The sequence below is a fragment of the Loxodonta africana genome, chromosome 24 (genome assembly GCF_030014295.1).
Source record: "Loxodonta africana isolate mLoxAfr1 chromosome 24, mLoxAfr1.hap2, whole genome shotgun sequence".
Classification (NCBI taxonomy): domain Eukaryota; kingdom Metazoa; phylum Chordata; class Mammalia; order Proboscidea; family Elephantidae; genus Loxodonta; species Loxodonta africana.
In genome coordinates, this window is record NC_087365.1 from 32,628,363 (window position 1) to 32,652,220 (window position 23,858).

A 23,858-nucleotide genomic window follows, 5' to 3' on the forward strand; every position below is an offset into this window, starting at 1 on the left:
CGATCTACTTCCGAAAAATCAGCTACTGAAAACCCTGTGGAGTGCAGTTCTATTCTGGCACACATGGGGTTGCCGTGAGTAGGAATCAACTTGATGGCAATTGGTTGGTTGGTTATGTCACACAACAATAGACAACTAATATACTCTCTTTCTGGCTCTGTGGTTAAAGGCCTGTTTTTCTCCAGGGAAAGGGGCCCCAGTCCTGAGTCTGGTCTATGTTGACACTGTAGAGGCCACCGCAGGGCCTGAAGGCCAAGGCACAAACCACAGACACTTGGCCCGGCTGCCTGTGTGTTCATAGGCTGTTTATTTACCCAAGAGTAAGGAGGAAAGAGAGAGGATGAAGAGAAAAACACACCCCAAGGTGGTGGGGCTGAAGGAAAAAATGAACAGAAAGGCTCCTCCTCCTTCTCTTGCTGCTGACCCCAAGGGACCCCAGCTTCAGAAGGGGCCTCTGGGATGGCTTAGGGGCCTGCGGGAGGCCTGGCAGCTGTTGGCTGGGGTCAGGATCCCCACGGGGGCAGGCCCCAGACTCAGAATGGCTTCTGCATACACAAAATATCTCTCTGCAAAAGGCACTGTTGGGGAGGGGGCAGCAAGGAGGCCACCCGTCACAGGTCAGAGGGCAGGGGCCGCTGTGTCCTGGGTCTGGATCCCAGTCCCTGAGGCCATTCTAGCCTCCCTTCCGGGCTGGTTCTCTGCAAATCTTATTTCTCTCCTCTCGTTTTCCTCAGCCCAGTGGTGAGCAGGCAGTTGGCAGAGGGCCAGGTCAGGCCATGTGGTGGGCATCCCTCTTCAACGCTGGTGCATCTAGTGACCTCTAGGCCAAGAGCCCTAGGCGGGTGACTTTGGCCGAGAGGAAGGAGTGGATGATGAAGACCATGGTTTTGGGGCACGAGTGCAGGTCCAGCTGCTGCAGGGTGGATGGAAAGAAGGTCAGGGGCCCGGTCCAGCCTGGTCTCCAGGACAGCACAGCCTCCCACCCCAGGGCATGGAGGGCACCCTCCACTCACAATCTCGCCCTCAGCGCCCCCAAAGTCCAGGAAAAGGAGACTGGCACCATCGTCCGAGGACATCTGCAGCTTCTCAAAGGGCTGCCGGAGCAGCACTGCTCGGGCCGCACCTGGCTCAGCCGCCCATAGCGTGAAGCCCTTGTCAATGTGCACGGACAGGCTGCAGGGACGACCGTTCCATGTGCAGGCTGTGGGTAAGGCGTGTGGGCACAGACACCAGTCAGTACCTCAGAGACCCCAAGTCCCACCTCCAACCCCTGACTGGCAGCTCCACAATGTGGGAGCTTGACTACCACCAGGGATGGGAGGTTCACTGTCATGACATCTGCGCATCTACCTGGCATAGAGTCATCCCCACCCTGAAATACCAAAAGAAGGTCCTTAGAGAACCCACACCCCACTTCAGTCCCACTTTCAGTGGCACCCCAAAATGGAAAAAAGGAGCTGAAAAATCTGCCATGGACAGGGAACCCACTTCCCATAATGACATCAGCAGACCCGCTAAGCATGGCCCGTAAAATTGCCAGGTTCAGCAAATAAAAATTTAGGGTGCCTAGTTAAATTTAAAATTTGGATAAACAACAGATAATTTAGAAATATTTATACTAAAAAAGTATCGATATCTGAAATTCAAATTTAACTGGGTGTCCTGTATTTTATCTGGCAACATTACCCCAAGGGCCATTTCTAACATCCTCACCAGCAGAATCACAAAGCCAGGACTACAAATACCCCAGGGAAAAGAGGCACCAAAACATAGGACCTTCAGTGGCCCCCAACCCCACTTTCCATCCCTCCTTCTGAAGCGCCCTAAAGAAGGAAACTTGAATGCTTCTAAGGATGAGAGGCTCGTTACTAAGAGGCACCCCCAGATCCACCCAGCCTACCTGTAGATACTTCCTGTACACCCTCAGCGGCCCGGTGACAGCCATCCACCAGCTGGCGGGTCCAGGCAGCCAGCTCCTGTGGTGACTCCACGCTGAACAGGTGAGTGTCCACACCGTGGCGTGTACCCGTGCGCAGGACAAAAGACAGCTCTGCATCGTAGGGCACTGAGCCCTTGGAGGGGCCTGAGTGCACCAGCCTAGGGGTGGGGGGCAGAGGGCTAAGTGTGAGGCCTCAGGAAGGGGAAGGCAATTCTGGATGAAGGGGAGGTGGCCTGGGGAAAGACCCCATGAACCTTTTACCTCCTAAAGGGGATAGGGCTTCCAGGTGGGCACTGACTGACACAGCAGAGACCTTGCCACTGGCATCTCCTGCCACCCTCCCCTCACTCCCTCTGCTGGGCTTCTCTGGGGTTCCAGAAAACACCAAGCACATTCCTGCCTCAGCACCTTTGTACGTGCTCACTCCCTCACTTCCTTCAGACCTTTGCTCAAATGTCACCTCCTCTGAGAAGCCTTCCCTGACCTCCTTGTTTAAAATAGCACCGTGTCAACTTTCTTTTAAAGCACAATTTAAAAAAAAGGACTTTGATCTGGATAAAAAATAAAATAGCAGCCCTGTCACTCACTAGCCTTATTTTTCATCATGGCACCAGAAATTACACTTTTTATTTCTTTCTTTCAGTTCGTTTTTAACCGTCCTTTTCACTAGAACGTCAGCTAAGGTAGAAATCTGTTTCTGTTTTTTTCACCACTGCATCCCTAGTAACTAAAGCAATGTCTGGTACATAGTAGGTGCTCAATAAATATTGTGGCCTGGATTAATGAGTCACTTGATTACATAGGCAATCCAGCAGTTTGGTGTGTTTGAGGCCCAAAGCCCAGCCTAGGATGGGGACACAGGTGTAATAAAGACTCCAAACCTGCAGCTTGACACTCATTTGCTGTGTAGCCTTGGGCAGCTCACTATCCGTCTCTGGGCAGGAGGCTTCAGAGTCCTGGTCCTTAGTTAACCCTCTTTGTTCCTCATTCCATACACTCTCCCTCCTATAGCCTCATTCCCCTTGGAGCTGCTGCTGACACTCTGTCCCATTTTCCAGCCCTGTGCTACATACCCGTGAGTCCCCAAGTTTTGGCTCCAAGCCCCTAACCATCCCCCACACACTTGGGACTCAACTCAGCATCTTGCTCCAGCCTCCTCCCTTTGTACCACTCCCTGAATAGTCCCACTGCCCACTCAGGCACAAGCTCCAAACCTCCCGTTCATCTCTTTATCCCGATGTCTCCCTCACCCTCTTCATCTGGCAAGCAGTAAATCCTGTTAATTTTACCACCCATGTGTTCTTCAAAGCAAATGTAGTCTTTCTTGCCCATCTGCTACCTCCAGCCACCCCCGCCCACTTCTCCAGTTGCCTGCACGGCTGCAGCAGCCTCCCAACTTCCATCCTGTCCCCTCCAGCACATTCTCCACGTGGCAGGCAGCCATGGGAGGATTCTTTTAAGACACAACCAGAGTCCCCTCACTCCCCTGCTTAAACTCTCGAATTTTTCACAGCTCTTAAGATAAAGCTAACATTTCCTAATCAGGCAATCAAGACCCTGCAAGATCAGGCCCCTGCCAACTGCCTGTCTCATTTCTCTCCGTTTCTTGCATGGATTCTACACATTGGTTATACCACACTCACAGCTCCATGAACACACTAGAGCTCTTCATGCCTCAGTGCCTTTGCACATATTGTTCTCTCTGCCTGTTATCCTCTTCTACCCTTTCTGAAGTAGCAAACTTCGACGTCCATCAAAGTCCAGCTCAAATGTCACCTCCTCCCTGAAGCCTTCGCCAACCAGGCCAGGCAGTTAAGGGGCTCCTACAAGCCTACGCTATAATGGCTGTTTCTGGGTCTGTCTCCCCCACCAGACTGGATGCTCCCTGAGGGCAGAGACTACTGGGGTCAGCGTTATGTCCCCCAAACCATGCAACACAAAGTTGGGCAGAGAGTACGTATCAATGAATGAGTGACTAGTGGGACTTCACGTCCTTCTGTTCCAAGCTTTCATTTCACAGATGAGGAAAACAAGGCCCAGACAGGGTAGGGTCTTGGCCCAGGTGACCTGAGGAATAACTCAGGAGCAGAATGGGGCAGGAGTTCCCAGCTTCTGAGGCCTATCTGGAGAAACCCCGCCAAGCTCTGGGTAAGACCCCCACTTTGCCTGTGGATACCTGGTGGCGATAAGCGGAGCAGTACGGGCCGGTCGGCTCAGGGCCTCACGGGTCTGGGGGAGACAGGAGTAGAGAAGCAGCTCCTTGTCAGTCAGCAAGGCCAGGGTGGGTGCTGTGCTCCCGCTGGGCAGCTGCAGGAGGGCAAGGCAGCAGTAAGGAGGGGTGGGGAGGGGAGAAGTCAGAGAGCCAGGGAAGGGAGGAAAGGGAGAGATAAGTCCCAGACCCAACAAGCACCTGCTCAGTCAGCCAGCCGATCTGCTTGATGTCCTGGCTCCCAGCTGTGCTGGTGGCTGCCAGCAGTGCCTGCAGCTCATCCTTGACCCAGGGCATCAGAGCACTGACCTGGGCTTGGATAGCAGCTGCCCATGACCTCGCGCTAGCCTCATCCTTGGCTCTCAGGAAGAGAGTGTCTTGGCCATCAGCAGAACAGATCTCCAGATACCTGCAGGCACAAATACTGTACAGAGGAAGGCCTATCCACTGAGCTGCAGCTGCCCAGCCCTGAAATCTGGCCCAAGAAACCCTACCCCACCCCAAACCACAGGGGATGTCCAAGAGAGAATCAGGAGCTACGCTTATCACTGGGACTCCAGCCACAGTTGATGAAGCCTCATCAGGTCTAGGGCCCAGAGACTATAATACACACAAACACATGCATATACACACAAGTACTCAGAGACATGTGACATGTGTGATAGGGGCCAAAATTATTCCTGTGTGTGGATTCATAATCTCGCCCTTTTCTCCTGGTTTCTAAGAGGAAGGATTCTCTTGCTGGGCCAGCTGTCAGGTTCTCCTTTGTTGCACAGAACCAAAGTACTGTACTAATTGGGAGAAGAAATAGAAAACAAAAACTAGTCTGAGAGGCCAAGTTGATCTACATAACAAAGAGCTGGGGGAGTGAAGCAAGGAGAAGGCAGGAAGACAAAAAAGCCCTGCAGGCAAGTGTGGGGGAAAGAGTTTCAAAGAAGTACCAAGAGGAGTAGTGACGGGGAGAGATGCTTTTCAAAACGTTTTGTGGGCATTAATTAAGGGTCCACTCCCCTTTGGCATTTCTGTAAGAGACAGAATGTGACAGACGATGATCATATAACAACCATTCCAACCCCTTCACCTTTACCTGCCTCTACTACAGAACCAGGAAGCAAAATACCTTAATGCCCAGCCTCCCTTCGCCATGTGACTCAGTTCTGACCAATGAGATATAAAGAGAAGTCCCTTCCCTATGGAGAGGGTGTCTCTTTCAGAAAGAAAGGTAGATCTTTCCTAGGATGGTAGTTAGTCTCCAAAGATGGCCTCCATCAGAGCCATCCCTCGCTGTCTGCATAGTCACCTCTCTCATCAAGAGGTGGAACATGTTTCTCCTCCCCTTGAATCTGGATTGGCCTTGTGAGTTGCTTTGACAAACAGAATGTGGCAGAAGTGACATAATGGGATTTCCAAGCCACTCTTAATTTTTTTTTTTTTTATTTAAGAAGTCCTGAAACACCTATCACTGGAATAGGATATCATGTTTGGTAAAATAGAGGGTCAGCAAAATAAAGGAAACCCTCAGTGAGCAGACTGACACGATAGCCACAACAGTGGATCCAAATATACCAACCATCACGCAAAGGGCACAGGACTGAGCAGCCTTTCACTCCTTATACAAGAGGTTGCCACGCGTCAGTCAACTAGAAGGGAACTAAGAACAACAACATACAAGACGTCTACACACAAAGCACAGCCTCTTGTCAACCTGAGACCAGAAGAACTGGATGGTGCCTGGCTGCCACTATCAACCATTCTGACCAGGGACACGATAGAAGGTCCCAGATAGAATGGGAGAAAAATATAGAACAAAACTCAAATTCCTAAAAAAAGGCCAGACCTACTGGACCAATAGAGACTAGAATGACCCCCAAGGCTGTTGCCCTAAGAAAACCTTTGAACTTGGAATTGCAGCTGCAGGTCACCTTTCAGCCAAATAATAGATTGGCTTATAAAATTAACAATATCACACATGTGTAATGTGTTCCCTTAAACAATTAACTGTAGGAGACCAAATGGTCAAAATGCACCAGAAGCAAAGACAAGAAGGCACACAGGGGAAGGGAAACTAAATCAATAGAAACAGAACAAACCTAACGGAAATGAGAATGCTCATACATTGTAAAAATTGTAACCAATTGCACAGAACAATTTGTATAAAAAATGTTAACGGGGAACCTAATTTGCTGCATAAACTTTCACCTAAAACACAATAAAATATTATCTAAAAAAATAAATAAGTGATAAACTTTCGAACACTAAAAAAAAAGTCTAGCTACCCTGAGATCAGCATGCTATGAAGAAGCACAAGCTAGCCCTGTGGAAAGGCCACATGGAAAGAGGAATGGTCAGCCCATCCCTAGCTGTCCCAACCATCTCAGCTGAGATGCCTGACAGGTGGATGAAGCAGCCATCTTGGACTTCCAGCCCCAGCAGACACCACATAGAACAGAACTGGCCAGCTGAGCCAGCCAGAATGCGGAAGTAAGAAATAACAGTTATTTTCTAAGACACTAAGTTTTAGGATGGTTTGTCATGCAGCAATAGATAACCAAAATAGAGAAAAATCCCTTTGCCTTTAGTGTCTACCTGTTTGAAACATGGATACAATGCTTGGAGGTACAGCTGCCATCCTGTCTCCATGAAGAACATTCACACAAAGATAGCAGAGGAGGAAATTGGAAGCCTGGTTCCTTGATGGCATCTTTGGGCAGCTCTAACAGCCTGTGCAGATGACCCTTGAACTTCTTTTTAAACATGTGGAAAAATAAAACTCTTCATTTATTTAAGCCATTGCTTGTTGGGGTTTCTGATACTTGCAGCCCAATGCAATTCTAACACTAAGTAAAAGTTTGAAATATTGTCATTACATTTTGGCTGCCAGGCTGTGTCCCTTTGGGATACTGTGCTGACAGCAGGCCACACAGAACCTCAATTATATTCAGGTTACACATGTAGTCACACACAGTATGCATATGTTCAAGCACACATGCATACATGCATGTGCACATATACATACAAATATTAACATATAGGGACACATGCACAAAATCTACATCCATACACATGCAAACGCTCACATATACAAACACTTCATTTACATGCCATCTCCAGGTGCATACACATAGAAATACAGGCACACACATGCTTCAACTGATGTCTGGAATCAGGCTAGCAACCGTGATTAACCTAAGGTTCTGTGAGTCTCAGGAAGGCCTAATACCCACCTCGCCTTCTCCCAACACAAACGGTCCCTTCAGTACAGCAGCTCTAAGTGACCTGTGAAACACTAGTTCATGCCTCATGGGGGCAGACTGGGGTGGGGCATCAAGTAAGGCCAAGAAATTTGGATGGTGGACATTAACCAATCCTCCCAACTGATGTTGAGCATTTGCCTGGCACTGAACCTAGGCTGGAACTGGGACCCACCGGACAAGCCTTTTATGCACATACCATATAAACACCACCCCAACACAGCATAGCCCACTTGACCAACATATATTCCATTCAACCACCACTATCACTTAGGCATCCTGCAACTTCTAAAGCACAGAGGGCCATGTGGAATGGGGCAGGTTTCACCTCTTCCTAGTTGCGTGACCTCAGGCAGGTTACTTCGTCTCGCTGAGCCCACGTCCTCATCTCTAAACTGGGAGTGAAATAATGGCATGTCCTCATAGGGTTGCTGTAAGAATTAAATGAAATTGCACAGGAAGGCACGCTACACCCAGTTATTGTTGGCAGTTGCCATCGAGTCAATTCCGACTCATGGCAACACCATGTATGCAGAGTAGAACTGCTCCACAGGGTTTTCAAGTCTATAACCTTTCAGAAGCATATTGCCAGGCCTGTCTTCTGAGGCACCTGTAGGTGGGTCTAAACTGCCAGTCAAGTGCTGAACCATCTGCGCCACCCAGGGGCTCCTCAATAAATCTTAGCTGGTATCAACCTTATTATGAATGAACTGTTAAGGGCTGCTCAGATGTGAGGAATGCTAACTTCCTGGCCCTGATACAAATGTTACCAGACACCTCAGAACATCAATCAGAGTTAGAGGAGACTTTACAGGACCATTGAGCCCAACAACCTTATTTCACAATAGGGAATCTAAAGTTTAATGAGGAAAAAGGGCTAATCCAAGGAAAATTGGGGCTGGAAACCAGGGATCCTCACCAAAGTCTCCCTCAGATGTAAACTTCCAAGTAGAAGAAGAGATAAGCAGACCAGTTATCACTCCCATAACTGCAATCATGCAACAAACATTTCTTAGGTTCCTACTACATTCTGGCATTGCGCTGGTCATTTACAATACAGAGGTATCCTTCCTTTGGCCCCAATGCCTAATTCCAGGGTGTCGGCGTGTCTGAGTTGCTCCCTGTCCCAGTCTTACCTGGACTCTGAATCAGTGGGGGTGCACCTCCTTGAGACATATGCCATTTTCAAAGACACATGTTTGGCATCACTGAGGTCCCGGAGTGGGGGGCCAGGGGAGGAAGACTGCTGCTGAAGGGGTGAGGCAGGAGGCGAGTCCCAGCTGACCGAGGTCCCACCAGCAGAGTTCTTGAAATGTGGTGAGACCTCCTTCATGTACTTGACTGCTCAGGGGAGAGGTCAGCAGTTACCACTGTGACATGGAGTCCCATGCAGCACACATCACAATTGCCACTAATTCAGTAAGAGTTTAATTTATGTCTAATTTCACTATCTTCCTCCAGGATAAAATCTTTGACATGACAGGGTGTTAGGAAATACTAGATGCCTGCCAACATCCACTCTCTCACTTTTCCCCTGATTTATAGACACATGGCCACCTGGAAGAAACACTGCATTTCCCAGGCCCCTTTGCAGCTGGGTGTAGCCATGTGACTAAGTTCTAATCAAGCAAGCAGAAGTGTTGTTTGAGCCTTCCTCCACTTTTCCTCTCCACCAGTCTTTAGATGTTGCAGGGAGAGGACTTTGTCCCAAAGAAATAGCCACCTTTTGACCACAGGGTTGGGGTCCACATACTGATGGGGAAGGAGAAAGATGGACAGACCCAGGTCTTTGATGATACCATGAGCCCCTAGATTAGCCGGCCTCCGAGCCACCCTGCCTCAAGACTTCTTGTCTGGAATATAACACAATTTCTTCAATATTTGAGCCTTTTTTAATTGTGTTTCTGTTACTTGCAGCCAAAAGCATCCTAATACCACACTCTTGTGCAGTACAAAGGGCACCGGCTATTAAGATCCTAAATGCGTGTGAACCCTTTATCTGACGATATCCCTTCCAGAAACCATGTTTCAGGCAAATGAAGACAGCCCCCCGCCAGTGGTGCAACAGATACCTCTTCCTACTAAAACTAGCCATACCCAGTCCCTGCTCAGATCCCTGCTCTGGTTCTCCAGCACCTTTCACCTGACTTTAAGGCCCTCCAGGCCTTGGGCCCTGCCCACCTCTCTGGCTTCACTTCCTGCCATACTCTAGTCCAATCATACTGACCTACTCAGAGCTCTCAGAAGCTGTATGAGCTTCCAAATCTCTACACCTTTGACAATGCTGTTCCCTGTGCATGGGGTGTCCTTAGTACATAATTTGGAGTCAGACACTATTGGATTTAAGTACCAGCTCCAGCACTTTCTAGCTATGTGACCATGAACAAAGTAATTTACCTCTCCGGGCCTCAGTCTGCTAGTTGATAAAAGAATAATAATATCTAGCTCAGAGAGATGTTAAAATTAAATGAGACGATGTGGCACATAGTAGGGACTTGAGGAATATGAGTTTCTTACCTATCAGCCTCCCTTGCCCATACTTCTTAGAACTCAGCTGTGACTGTGTGTGTCTAAGGCTATCTCCCCCAGGAAACTGGGAGCTCCTAGAGGGCAGAGACTGGGCTTGATTTGAACCCAGAGTTGGTGTTCAGTGAGTGCAGAAATGAATACCAGGACCGAACAGTCTCATTCAGCAAGAAGGGGCCACAGCCTAGGAGACCTGGATTAGCTCAGATATCACCCCTTCTAAGAAGCCTAAAAAAAAAAAAAATTTTTTTAAGAAGCCTGCCCTGATGGTCAGGCTGGACCCATCACCCCTACAGTCCCCTGGGTCCCACTTCCCTGTAATTGTCTGTGTCTGAGTCTGTGTCCCCCACCTGGTAAGGAGCACTGTGAGGGCAGGGACCTCATCTGAATCATCTCCGTGTCCCCAGAATCTAGTGGGGGCCTAGTATCCTACAAGCTCAGCAAACGAACATGGGTCAATTTGGAAGTCAAAGAAACTGCTGGAGCCCCTGCTCACCCAGGCTGTCCCAGAGCTGGGCCCTCCTTCTTTCCCACAGGAACATGCTATAAATGGACAAGATACCAGCTGGTGCCTGAAACAGGGGTTGGATTTCACAAGCCAAGCAGTGTGTTCCAGAGTGAAGGCGGGGTCTTGGGGGGTCCCAGAGTCTAGCCATAAATAGCTCGGCTCTGAGGCTTCCTCCCTGCTCTGATGTCTGCCTGAGTCACCTGACCATGCAGGGTGGGGCTGCCCAACAGCTGTGGCCTGAGAGCAGAGGGCATGACCACGACCTTGTGGCCAACATTTCTGAGACTCCAAGGACAGGCCCAGCTGGTATCCACACGCTCCCCCAGCCAAGCCCCGGCCAGGAGCCTGGTAAAGCAGTGACACATGGGCCCTTCCTCCTTAAAGAAGCTGAGACAAACAAACACAGGACACCCTACCCCTTCCAGGAGCCCCGACACCTAGGGACCATCAGCTCTGCCAAAGAGGGAAGCCAGACCTGGTCCTGGCTGCAAGAAGCCAGGAATAGATTCCACTAGAAACACAAGGAACAGAAACAGGGCGGGACCATTCGCCTGGCCCAGTTCAATTGGGGGGGTGACATATATGTGGCAGAGAGAAGGGACACATATGATTTGGCTCAACACAGTACCCAGTACTTATCCCAGTGCTCGATAAATGTTCGTGAATGAATGTCCTGGCTTTGAGCCTTGGCTGAGAGGAAGCCTGTCCTCTAAGCTCAAGCTGTTCCTTGTCTGTTCAGTGGGTGGTCACTTACTTACCTCTGCCTGAAATTACCTGATCTATATCCATTTGGTTCTATGGTGTAATGGTTAGCACTCTGGACTTTGAATCCAGCGATCTGGTAGAACCTCACCTATAACTGCCACTCTTAGAAACCCTGGTGGTGTAGCGGTTAAGTGCTGTGGCTGTTAATCAAAAGGCTGGCAGTTCGAATCCACTAGGCCCTCCCTAGAAACTGTATGGGGCAGTTCTACTCTGTCCTATTGGGTTGCTATGAGTTGGAATCAACCCGACAACAACAGGTTTGGTTTTTGATTTTTTGGTATATTCGTTTGGTTACTAGTCAATGGCCTTGGGCAGGGATCAGTTGTGCGCTATAGTACCCCAACCATCTAGAATAAACCTGTTGTCATCGAGTCGATTCCGACTCATAGAAACCTTACAGGACTGAGTAGAATTGCCCCATAGGGTTTCCAAGGAGTGCCTGGTGGATTTGAACCGCTGACCGTTTGGTTAGCAGCCACAGCTCTTAACCACTGCACCACCAGGGTGACAAACCAGGGATCAGCAAATGAAAAAAATATTAAATAAATGAACATCGAGGGCTTGGGGCTTCTTGGCTTGGAGAGAGAGCACTGAATGTGGGCTCTGGAGGGCAGCAGGCTTGGGTTTAGCTGCTTTGCTGTGTGACCTTGGACAAGTGACTTGACCTCTGTGACCCTTTATTTCCTCATCTATAAAATGGGAGTAAAAGTATACCTACCTCACAGAGTTTTGAAAGATTCAATACATCTAAAGCCCTCTGCTGTGTCTGGCACAGTAATAGCCAATAAATACTAGTGTGGTTATTATCCCTCTGCCGCTCTCAGTATGACAGAATGACAGGATGGGCACAGGATGTGGTGGCAGACAGACAAGGATTTGAGTCCAAGCCATGTCACTTGCTATCTGGTCTGGCCAAGTCCCAGTCTCTCTGAGCCTCAGTTTCCTCACCTATCTAATAGGTACTGATATGCCACCTCCTGGCAAAGCATTGCGAAGATTCAAGCCAAGGCTGCCAGCCTGCCCACCCCAGATGGTGTGGAGAGGGCTTGGGATTCCAATGAGTTCTGGAACGAATGACCTTTAAGGTCCTGCTGGTCCAGCAAGGCTGGACTATAAATAGCTCCTGGCCCCTGGCAGGCCCTGCAGCAGGGCTAGCCAGCAGGGCCTGGGCTTCCACACTTTGGGGGATAAAAACTCACCTTACCACACCCTTGTGCAGTACAGGGGTACCACTTATTAAGATCCTAAAGGCATGTGAATCCTTTGCCCCAACAATATTCCTTCCAGAAACCACGCTTCAGATAAATGTGCACACATGTGCACAGGGGTCATGGCACCATTGCCTAGGAATGCAAACAGTTTAAATGTCCTTAAGTTGTTGTTCTTAGCTGCCATCGAGTTGGCCCCCAACTTATGGTGACCTCGTGCATGGTATGAAGCATTTGTCCTGTCATTTGCCATACCCTTGATGAGTTGTGGATCAAACCATTACTATCCATATGGCTCTCACTGGCTAATCTTCAGAAGTAGATCAACAGGCCTTTCTTTCTAGTCTGTCTTAGTCTGGAAGCTCCACTGACACCTGTTCAGCAGCAGGGCAACACCCAGGCCTTCACTGACAGAAAGGTGGAGGCTGTACATGAAGCGCATTGGCCAGGAACTGAACCCAGGTCTCCCTCATGCAAGGTGAGAATTCCACCACTGAACCACCAATGCCTCCCTGTCCTTGAGTAACCCATTGCTGTAGAGTCGATTCTGACTCATAGGAACCCTACAGGACAGAATAGAACTACCCCATAGGGTTTCTAAGGCTGTAATCTTTATGGAAGCAGACTGCCACATCTTTCTCCCACGGAGCAGCTGGTGGGTTCGAGCCATCGACCTTTCAGTTAGCAGCCGGGCACTTAACCACTGCACCATGAGGGCTCCCTGCCCTTGTCTAGGGGCTAAGAAACATAAGATGCCAGCTCCCTGACTGGCAGAGACCACTCAGTCTTGTTGATGGCTGTATTCCCAGTGACTAGATAAATTCTTGGCACAGAGCAGATGCTCAATACATACTTGATAAATAGATAAATGAATCTCAATAATGATGTATTATTCAAGTGTGAAAAGAATCGGGTAGAGCTACCTGTACTGAGTTGGAGAGATGTCCTCAACTTTATTAAGTGATAAAAGCAAATATGGAAATTCTTTGGAAGAAAAATGTGAGAAAATATCCACAGTGGTTATCTCTATAAGAAAATAATGGCTTTACACTGTTTTCTTTTATTTAATGATTATACATTATCTTTTAAATTTTTAAAAAATCTAGGTTATTTTTCAAAAATATACCACCACTTTCCAAACCATCCAAGCCAGGATTCAGAGATAAGGCCCCTATCAATGCAAAAAGCCTAGACTTGGGGCTGTAGGATCTTAGTAAAGGGAGAAAGAAGCATTTGAGTGCCTACTATATACCAAGCATCAGGCCCACCTCTCCCAAGTACTCCCTCACCTACAACTCACCAATTCAGGGAGATGCATCAATATATCTGTTTAACAGGTGAATAAACTGAGTCTTAGAAAAGTGACATGACTTGCAGTGCAATATAAATATTTAAGGACAAGGGTTTCAGCATCTGACAGATCTGAGCTTAAATCCCATCTCCGTGTGACCTTAGGCAAGCGATTTCACCTCTCAGAGGTGCAGTTTTCTCATCTGTATGATGGGATAAATAGTGTATCTAATTCACAGGGTGCTTTTGAGGATTCAATGAGATAACATATGGAAGGCACTTGGCACAGTGCCTGGCATATTGTTGGAGCACAAAATCAGCAGGTGCTGCCCTTGCTATTATTATCAGTATCATCAATATCATTGCTATTTCCGTGACCACGAGCAGCAGCCAGAGTCACATAGCTAACTAAGGCGAAAGCCTGCCTCCAGAGCCCCACGGGCATTTTAATCAAGGTCCAGGGAACAGGCCAGGCTAGACTAAGCCAAGTTTTGTCTGTGGGGAGTCACACTGTCCGGAGCGGTACGTGCGCAGCCAAATAAATGTTTTCTTGAGAACAGTGGTTCAAACAGCAGGTCTTTGTGGCCATGGGAGGACTCGACTGGGGGCTCCATTTACACCTCTGTTCCTGGGACAGGAGTCATGCAGGCACCTCTGGGGCCGGGCTTCACTTGGCTAAACTGAACAGGGTGGGCCCAGATAAGCTGCATTCACTAATGACAGCCCACTTTTGACAGTGGTGACACATTGAGCAAAATTGCAGGCAGGACACCTGACAGCATCCATCACCCAGGGGAGGAACTGGCGGGGGAGTGGGTTTGAGCCTCAGAGTTCTAAGGACTCATAACAGACTCACAGTCTTAGGAGTCTGTCCAGCCCAGCTTGAGCCTTGGTCCCCATCTTAACATTCAGGAACTTCAACTGCAATTGATGAGGTTAAAGGTAAAGTAGAAAGGGTCCAAGATACACCCTAGCCACCATTCCCCAAACACTTACCAAAATCTAATGGGTGCTGGGCTCAGTGACAGCCCTGGGGACTCAAAGACAAACTACACATGGTCCCTACCCTCAAAGTGCGTCTAGTTTACTGGAGAAAACGATGATGATGGCGATGACTATAAAGCTGACATTTATTGAGTGTTTGCCATGTTGAAGATATTATGCCATGCACTTCACATGCATTGTTTCATCCTTATAAAAAACAAATAAATAATAGATGCCATTTATTAGGTGCCTTCTATGGACGCTGGTCTTGGCACTTTACACTCGTTATTCTTTAATCTTGCAAACACCATGAGAGGTAGGTTTTATCCAAGACTGAGGCTGTAGTGGTCTACAACCACAGATCTCAGTTTGAATTCTGACTCTGCCAATTTATTAGTTGTATGGCTTGAAGGAAATTACTTATCCTTAACAAACCTTACTTTCCTTGTCTGTAAAATGGAAATTATAGCAATATGTATTACTCTATGCTGCCTCTTGGAGCCTCGGTGGTACAGTGGTTAAGAGCTTGGCTGCTAAACAAAAGGTGAGTAGTTCAAATCCACCAGCCACTCCTTGGAAACCCTAGGCAGTTCTACTCTGTCCTATAAGGTCGCTATAAGCTGGGATCGACTTGATGGCAACGGGATGCTGCCTTTTATTGTGTGTATTTATGTACATCCTATTCTACGCCTATATCTTTTAAAAGTCTGCTCTTTGTGTGGTATGTGCCTTTCCCGCTTTGTACGAGGCACTAGGAAACCCTGGTGGTGTAGTGGTTAAGAGTTATGGCTGCTAACCAAGAGGTCGGCAGCTCAAATCCACCAGGCGCTCCGTGGAAACTCTATCGGGCAGCTCTATAGAGTCACTATGAGTCGGAATCGACTCGACAGCAGTGGGTTTTTTTGTTTGTTTACAAGGTACTAAAATTGATTTTATTCAGTTTTACTGTCCCTTAACATTATTTTTTAATGCATCACAGGCATAATATTGCCACAGGCTTGCCAGCCACACCAGGGATGGGGATGAGGAGATGATTTTCTTCATGGCTGTCCTTCCATCCTCCCCCAGGCCTGGTCTCCAAGGGCCCAGGCTGGCCCTGGCTCCAGGCCTACCCAACACAACGGGTTTCTCTAAGCAGCAGACAGGCGTGCTAGCTGCCAGGTTGGGCCCAGACTTGTTACAGACACATCCCTATGCCTGGGAACAGGTTCGGGACATTTGTGTGAACTCCTGACGCAGCAGAAGAAAGCTCCAGAAGGCAGGCTGGGGTTGCTGAGGCCCAGCTGAGTCTTTGACTTAGGTCAGAGAAGTGGGGCTCTGGCTGGCACCCAGAGTTTGCTGATGACCCCTGTTCCTCAGGACGTTCTCAGGGGGCTTTGTATCCATTGAGCCCCAGGCCCTGGGAAAGATGCCCAGCTGCCCTGCCAAGTTCACATCTAAAGTACAAGCCACCCTTCCACAGCCCCTATGAGGTGGCTCAGGAGTGGGGTGGGGGAGGGAAGGTTCTGAACAATGTGGCCAGTGATTTGGTCCTGGGGAGCAGGCAAGAGCGGGTAGGTGGGGCGGGGTTGCGGGGGAGGCTATATGGGGTGGAGCCCAGGCCCAGAAACTCTCCCAGGAGCCCTGGCTCCTGGTTGGGGCAGCTGCCAGGCCTTAACCTTTTGCAGAAACCCCCAAAGTCTCGAAGACCAGCCACAACTCAACATCCCAGTTCCGCCACCCCCCCCCATCCTCCAGACTCCTCAGCTCTCCCCTGAAATTTAGAGATTCTTAACCCCAGTTCCCTCTCCCCACCTCCTTTATTGCCCTGTGTGGAAACACCTCCTTTCACAAGCCTGCGGGATCAGGAGACTGGCTCAAAAGAGACTTCAACTAAGAAAAAGCAGGGGAAACCCAATAAGAAGGCTACAACCTCCAGGTGCTCCTCTTATCCATGCCCACTTAGGTCAGACCACCAATCATCGCCCTCCTGTTCCTGGCCCCAGCTTCCTTCCTGTCACTGTTCCATTCACTTTGCTTTCCTCCAAACCAGGCTGATGCTGCTAAAGCCCAGATCTGAGCATGCTCCACCCCTGCTGAAAATCCTTTAATGGCTCCCTTTTTTCCTCCAGAGAAGGTCCAAAGTCCTTTAGCCTGGCATTCAAGATCCTGTAGCATCTGTCAGTCTGGATAGCCTCCTCTTTCCCCAGGCCCTTCCTCATGCCATAGGCTCATAATCATGCTGAATTCCTTCCCAGGCAATTCGTCTGGTAAGTCAGGTCATTTCACCCCTCTGCTTCTTGTTCATCAATAAGTACCAGCATCACCTCCTCTGGGCCACCCAGACAGAAGTGACCACTGTCTCCTCTGATCCGTGGACTGACTCTCATCTCAGCAACTGTGACATTGGTGATCTGTCACGTTCACTCAGCTATCTCCCCCACTAGGCTGAGTGTCCCCTTGAAACAGCCAAGTAGAGCAGAATAAAGGGAGGGCAAGATAAAAAGAAACTAGAAGAGGGCTCTTACCCAAAATGATGGATAATAAGGGAAGATTAAGAACAACTTTATGTCAATAAATTTGACAACTTAAATGAAATGGACAAATTCCTTGAAAGACAGACACGAACTACCAAAGCTCACGTGAGAAGTGGAGAATCTGAAGAGCCCTATTAAAGACACTGAAATTGCAGTTTAAAAGCTTCCTACAAAGGTGGCTTCCCTGGAGAATGCTACCACACGTGTAAGGATGAGATGATACCAATTGTATGTAAGTGGGAGGGGAAAGCTGGGAGTCGAGTGCCAACTATACGCCAAATCCTGTGCTGGGTAAGAGATGGGGGCCAGGCTCCATCTGAAGCCTGGGGCAAGGCTTACCAAGGAAAGATCTTGCCCTGTGAAAAGCCTCAGAGACCATAACAGCTGGAGACCCTCAGTCCTGGGAGGGTCTTCTCTTCCCTACTGCATCGTTGGTAGATGTTACTAATCAATTCCAGCCCCGTTCTGCTGAGCCCAGACAAGGCCTCCCAATCCCAAATATGGAACTTCTAGTAGCAACCAGTGCAGCTGACATTCAAAATGAAAGCTAGTGGTCATCTCTGATCTAGCCTAACTCTAACTGAAAGGGAAACTGAGGCCCAGAGAAGGCAAGGGTCTTGCCCAAAGCCAAATAGAGATTCAAGATATAAGAGACAGGCTTTTAGGAACTTTTTTTTGTAAGTTTGTATGGAGGAGACAATGTTTATACACTGTCTCCCCCACCAGACAGTGAGCTCCTTTAGGAGAGGGCCTGGGTCTGGTTTAGCTTCTGACCCCAGTGTTCTCCACACCAGGCACGTAGTGTCTGTAAATGTTTCTTGGCTTAGGGAGGGAGGGAGGGAGAGTATGCATTAAAGGGAAGGCTTTCTAAAGCCAGGAGATGCTTCAAATATCTAATACTCAGACTTGTTACCTTCATAGGATGATAAAGCCCTTTGAGAACCCATACAGAACATTCTCAACCTGAAGACGGCGGGAGAGATTTGAGGGGGACCACAGTGTGGATTAGAAATGTGTCTACAGTAGAAATTTTACCATTTATAAACTAACCTTTCAAACAGCAAAAACTAAAAGAGCTTTTCAAATCGACTAAAATAGGAAATTTCAATGAATTTCAACTGTTTCAAACTGCATTACCGGCTATAAATATCAAAGTAATCAGGAATCTGGGAGGAAAAAAAAGCCTCTTACATGCATATCAAGGGCTCTGGTGGCAAAGTGGTTAAGCGCTCGGCTGCCAACCAAAAGGTCAATGGTTTGAACCCACCAGCTACCTGTGGGAGAAAGATGTGGCAGTCTGCTTCTGTGAAGATTATAGCCTTGGAAACCCTATGGGGTACTTCTACTCTGTCCTACAGGGCCGCTATGAGTCGAATTACTTGACAGCAATGGGTTTGGTTTTTTGTTTATACGCATATCATTTATGTATGATCCTGATATTAACTTTGCTTTTAAAATACAATTGATATACTTAAGCTTTTAGGGACCAACACTCTAGAGGCAGCCTTTTTAAAAATATAAATAAAAAATGCAGCTGTGAAATTTAAATAAATAGACCTAAAAAAAGAAAAAAACCCATTGCCATCCAGTCGATTCCGACTCATAGCAACCCTATAGAACAGAGTAGAACTGCCCCATAGGGTTTCTAAGGAGTGTCTGGTGGATTCGAACTGCCAGCCTTTTGGTTAGCAGCCGTAGCTCTTGGCCACTACGCCACCAGGGTTTCCAGATTTACCTAGAACGCAAAAATTAAAATAAAACTGAGAGGAACTTGAGGTCTGGGGCACAAGTGCAGGTCCAGTTGCAAGTGGACAGAGACCCCGTCCACCCTGGTCTCCAGGGTCACCTAAGGACCTGGAGCCTGTTTGCTTCTATGGCCTCTTGGAGACCCCTTTTGGGGAAACCAAGGCCACCTACCAGGATCTGTGCCTGTGACTCAGCTCAGCGGCTCTGCTGGCCACAGCATTTTCTGTCAGCCCCCGCCACCTCCCTGTGCCTGTTCTGGGCCACAAGCCAAAGGCACATTCCTCAGGCCCCCCACAAGCTTCCAAAGCTGACAGAGTGGAGTGAGGAAAGGGCTGAGCAAAGCAGAAACCTCCTAAGGGAGACAGCAAAAGGAGGATGTGGGACAAACATAGCAGGAGGCCTAAAACAACCAATGAGGAAACTGAGGCCCAGAGAAGGCAAGGGTCTCACCCTGAGACAAGAGTCACATACTGAGGAGACAGGAAAGCAACCCCTCCACCAAGGTTTTCCCCAAACTCCGCTCTGATCCTCACTGGAAGGATCTGATGCCCTGCTACATAAGGTCAAGTCCCCTCCCAAAGGAGGACAGGTCTCCGGGTTTTTGGGTGCTAGAAGAACCTGGAATTCAGGCCCTCCAGGCTCCTCAGGAAAGAACCCTGGCTGCTCCCTCCCTGGTCCCTGCCCCTCTCCTTCCCTGAGTCACTCACTGGGTGGCAGATCCTGTAATCTACCTTTTGTCCTATTCATAACAGCCCAGCAAGGTAGGAGTTATGTCCCTCTTTCACACAGGAGGAAACTAAGGATCAAGCAAATGAAGAGGTTTGTCCAAGACGATACAGCTAGTGAGTGGGAGAGAGAAAATGCAAATCCAGGTCTGTGTGGCTCTGTGCTGGCTCCCCCTCCACCATCCTATCCTGTCTCCAGGCTCGTCCTCATGTTGTGTTTCTGCTTTCAACCCTGTCCACCATTCAGCCTCCACTCAGGCCTGGGGGAGGCAGGGAAGAAGTTAAACACCCCCATCCACCCCTCTGTGCCCTGGGGACCCCAATGCTTACCCTCCAGCACAACCTCCTTGCCTGTCTTCTTCAGGGCCTGAACTGCCTCATCGTGGGTAGCAGAGGACAGGTCTTCTCCATTCACAGACAGGATGGCATCCCCCACAAAGAGGGCCTCTGTCTGGTCAGCTGCCAGTCCCTTGAATATCTTGGAAATGAGAATGGGCATCTTGTTCTCCCGGCCCCCTGCAAAAGCACAGAAGGAAGAAGAAACTGAGGCATACTCTCCAATGCTTAGGAGTCACATCAAGGCAAAAGTACTGACTGAAGGCCCCTCTTGGTGCTCAGCCCAATGCTGGAAAAGGGGGAATGAGAGAGTAAAGAGAATCTCAGGAAAGAGCCTTAGAAGTTTGGGACACAACCAATACTACACAAGTCGTGTTCTGAATTCATAATGTTCATAGTTTGGTCTGGGCCCTGGTGGCACAGTGGTTAATAGTTACAACTGCTAACCAAAAGGTCAGTGGTTCAAATCCGCTAGCCACTCAGAAACACTGTGAAACAGTTCTACTCTATCCTATAGGGTCGCTATGAGTCGGAATCAAGACGACGGCAAGGGTTTGTTTTTTGGTTTATAGTTTGGTCCCTGGATCATTTGGCTAAATTGTTTGGGTGTTCATCAGTGTTTAAACAACTTACAAGGTGCCTCAATCACTTTTTCTTATTTTAGATTTTAAACCATTTTCCCACAATGAGGTAATCCACTGATACCCTCAAGTCTGCAGTTAAGATAGAAGTCAGCTATTCCTATAGCCCCAAAGGACCTCTTCAGCATTCAGAAAGCATTTTGATCCAGGACCTAGGTTGAAAACCAATGCCTTAAAACGTAGACATTTCAAAAGCCTGTCTGAATTGCATCTCTGGTGCAAAAGAAGCCAACAGTTTTTACTGAATTCCTTTATTGCTAAATTCTTAAATGCTCTTTTAAAATAAATAGTAGTAATGGCTCACATTAGTTCACAGTACCACATGCCAGGCACTGTGCTAAATCGTTTAAATGTCATCTCGGCACATCTTCACAACAGCCCTATCACACAGGCACCCTCAATTTGCTCTTAGGAAAACTGAGGTATGGAGAGTAGCCCTTTGCTTTAGTTCACCCAGCTAGTAAGTGGCAGAGCCAGCATTTGAACCCAGGTCTGCTGGCTCTAGATCCAACATTCTTAACCCTATAGTAGACTGTATGCTGGGTTCTCAGGTATCACACTCCTGGTCCATCCCCAGAGTTTTGAAAATGAGGAACTAGTGGCCCAAAGAAAGAAAAACCAAACCCATTGCCACTGAGTCAATTCTGACTCATAGCAACCCTAAGGACAGAGTAGACCTGCCCCACAGTGTTCCCAAGGAGCAGCTGGTAGATTCGAACTGCCAACCTTTTGCGTAGCAGCCGAGCTCTTAACCATTGTGCCACCAGGGCTCTGGCTCAAAGAAAGGAGGTCCTTATTCCAAACACAAAACAAGCTGGTGGCAGACCTGGGACTGGAACGCTTCTCCACCCTCCACACAAGCCCAAGAGTTTACCTGTCAAACTGCTCAGACTGAGGTCTAGGAGAGGAAGGGCTTTCTATCTTTGCTGCCATCTCTGACCTGGGAACCCTGGTGGTATAGTGGTTAAGAACTATAGCTGCTAACTAAAAGGTTGGTAGTTCAAATCTACTAGGTGTTTCTTGGAAACTCTATGGGGTGGTTCTACCCTGTCCTATAGGGTCACTGTGAGTTGGACTTGACCAAAACTGGTGTTTTTTTTTTTTTTTTTGGCGGGGGGCACCTCTCTGACCTGAAACTAGGGATTTTAATCCAGTTTGAAGCCATGATCATTCCTGGCTGCCTGCAGCTGCACTGGACCCTAGAAGGGCAGTCACCATGGCAACCACAGGAATTAGATGGAACTAGTACTTACCCTGAGCCTCCTAAAAGTACCCTCCTACCCACCCGGAAGCATGGAACTAGGGAGTAACTGTATGTGACCTTAGAAAGCCTCTGTTCTTCTCTGGGTCTTGGTTTGTCCATCTGAGAAATGGAACTCTATATAAACTCTAAGTTCCTTCCTTCTCTGACACACTGAGCGTACAATTTTTGGATTGGCCCACTTGCCCTATGCCATGCTGGGATTTGGGGGCAAAGCTAGTGCCTGCTCCCTGGCTTCCCCACTCCCTTCTTTTAGACACCCACTGTTGGGTGCCTGGGGACTTACCCTTCCACAGGAAAGAAACAATGCTAATGGGCACTCCCTACGTGGAGCAGGAGGCAGGGAGACGGTAGCCTCATAACTGAGGTTTAAATCTCAGCTATTCACTGTGTGACCCTGGGAAAATCGCTTCACCTTCTGAGTCTCAGTTTCCTCACCTGCAAAATGGGGGTTATACTCCCTTCCCTTCATCACTGTCGTCAGGATGTAGTAGATCCTGAGCCTACAGTACCTGGCACTCAATGGTGGCATTCACCTCCATCCTCATACCCACACCCCGGCCAAAGGGTCTGAAGGCACCAATGAACAGAGAGGACAGTACACATTCGGGTGATACGGGGGCTGGAACCCTAAGAAACAGACAGGCAGGAATGGTGAGCACAGCAGCTGAAGGTATGCAGGGATTATTTTAAGCAGCATGGTTAGTTGTTTCTGGAGTCTCTTCTGGCCTCCATTTTTCCTCTCATCTAACAGCAGTAACTAACCAAGCACCTACTATGTGCTGCCATGGTGAACACTTTAGACATCTGGTCTCAAAGAAACATCACAACCCTATCATTATCCTCATTATACAGTTGAGAAAACTGAGGTCCAGAGATGGGAAGTGACTTGTCTAAGTTCACACAGCAGATCCTGGACTCAAAAGGAATCTGGTTGAGCCCCAAAGAAGGCTGTCAGTATTGGGGGCTGGGAGCTCACAGAGGAGCAGCAACTCTGGGTCTGCCCCTGTCAATCCTGTGCAAGGTGGGGAGGGTCGGATCAGGATTCAAGCCCAGAGGTCAGGGCCCCCTGGCTAGGTGCACAGCCTTCCTGTGTCCTCAGATTTCTAGGTCCATTGTGGCGCCCCGTTTGTGACTGAAGCCTGTGTTTCCACCAACTGTCTGCTCTCTGCCCCTGTCCTTCCCAGACCCCATGCCCTGCCCCCACTTGGTGATGTCTCAGGGACTCCCCCTCACCACCCCAGTAGTGTCCGAGGCCTCGCCTTTCTCCACCCTCTGCTCTCCAGGTGCCCCTCTTGTCCTTGGTGCCCATGCTAGTTGCCCTCCTCAGGTCCCTATGTCTCCACACAGAACTCCCCACCCACATGTCCTTGGTGCGCTCCTAGCCCTCTCTGACACCTGAGACCTCCGGTCCTTGACGACCCCCCCTGCACTGTCAGGGGCTCTAAGTGTCCGACCTTGGTGCTCCGCATGCCCCGGGTTCCCTCAGCTCCCTCAGATTCCCCATTCCCTCAGACTGAAGGCCTCCAAATCCATGTCCTCAGTGAGCCGCCAGCTCCCACGACCCCTGCGCCTCCGGCGGCCCCACAGACACCACGACCCTGTGCCCTCTGTGCCACCGCGCCCACCTTTGATGCTGATACCCAGCCCACCGGCGTCGGCCTTGCGCACTGTCACGCGGCGCCGCTGGAGCAGGAGCCCCTCGGGCAGTTGCGGGGGCGCCGCGCCCGGCTCAGCGGCGCCGTTAAGCTGCGCGGGCTCCGGCTCCCGCGGGGCGCCGGGATCGGGGCCGGGCTCGCCGTCGGCGGGGCTCACGGTCAGAGCGTCCTCCGCCAGGCTGAGCAGCACCGGCTGCCACCGCTCGCCGCCGGCCCCCGAGCCTGCCCCGGCGCGCAGCTCCAGCAGCCCGGTGCGCGGCGCGCGCCTGCCTGCCGCCATTTTCGCCTCCGGGGC

The 23,858-nt window shown here is 49.2% G+C and overlaps 1 protein-coding gene across 3 annotated transcripts; it reads right to left on the bottom strand.

The window, feature by feature from the left end:
- SNTA1 (syntrophin alpha 1) lies at positions 1 to 23,858 on the bottom strand. Of its 3 annotated transcripts, none has more exons than XM_064275980.1 (8): positions 23,534 to 23,858; positions 19,998 to 20,183; positions 8,536 to 8,740; positions 4,350 to 4,557; positions 4,116 to 4,246; positions 1,880 to 2,097; positions 1,014 to 1,212; positions 1 to 913 (listed from the first exon to the last, which is right to left on the bottom strand). In XM_064275980.1, the coding sequence occupies exons 1-8, from the start codon at positions 23,841 to 23,843 to the stop codon at positions 835 to 837; spliced, it is 1,536 nt and encodes a 511-aa protein (XP_064132050.1). In that variant the 5' UTR covers positions 23,844 to 23,858; the 3' UTR covers positions 1 to 834. The 3 variants fall into 3 exon arrangements, with proteins under 3 accessions (XP_064132050.1, XP_064132049.1, XP_010589918.2); XM_064275979.1 differs by having other exon boundaries at positions 100 to 913; positions 1,014 to 1,201; positions 1,901 to 2,097; positions 4,458 to 4,557; XM_010591616.3 differs by having other exon boundaries at positions 111 to 913; positions 1,014 to 1,201; positions 1,901 to 2,097.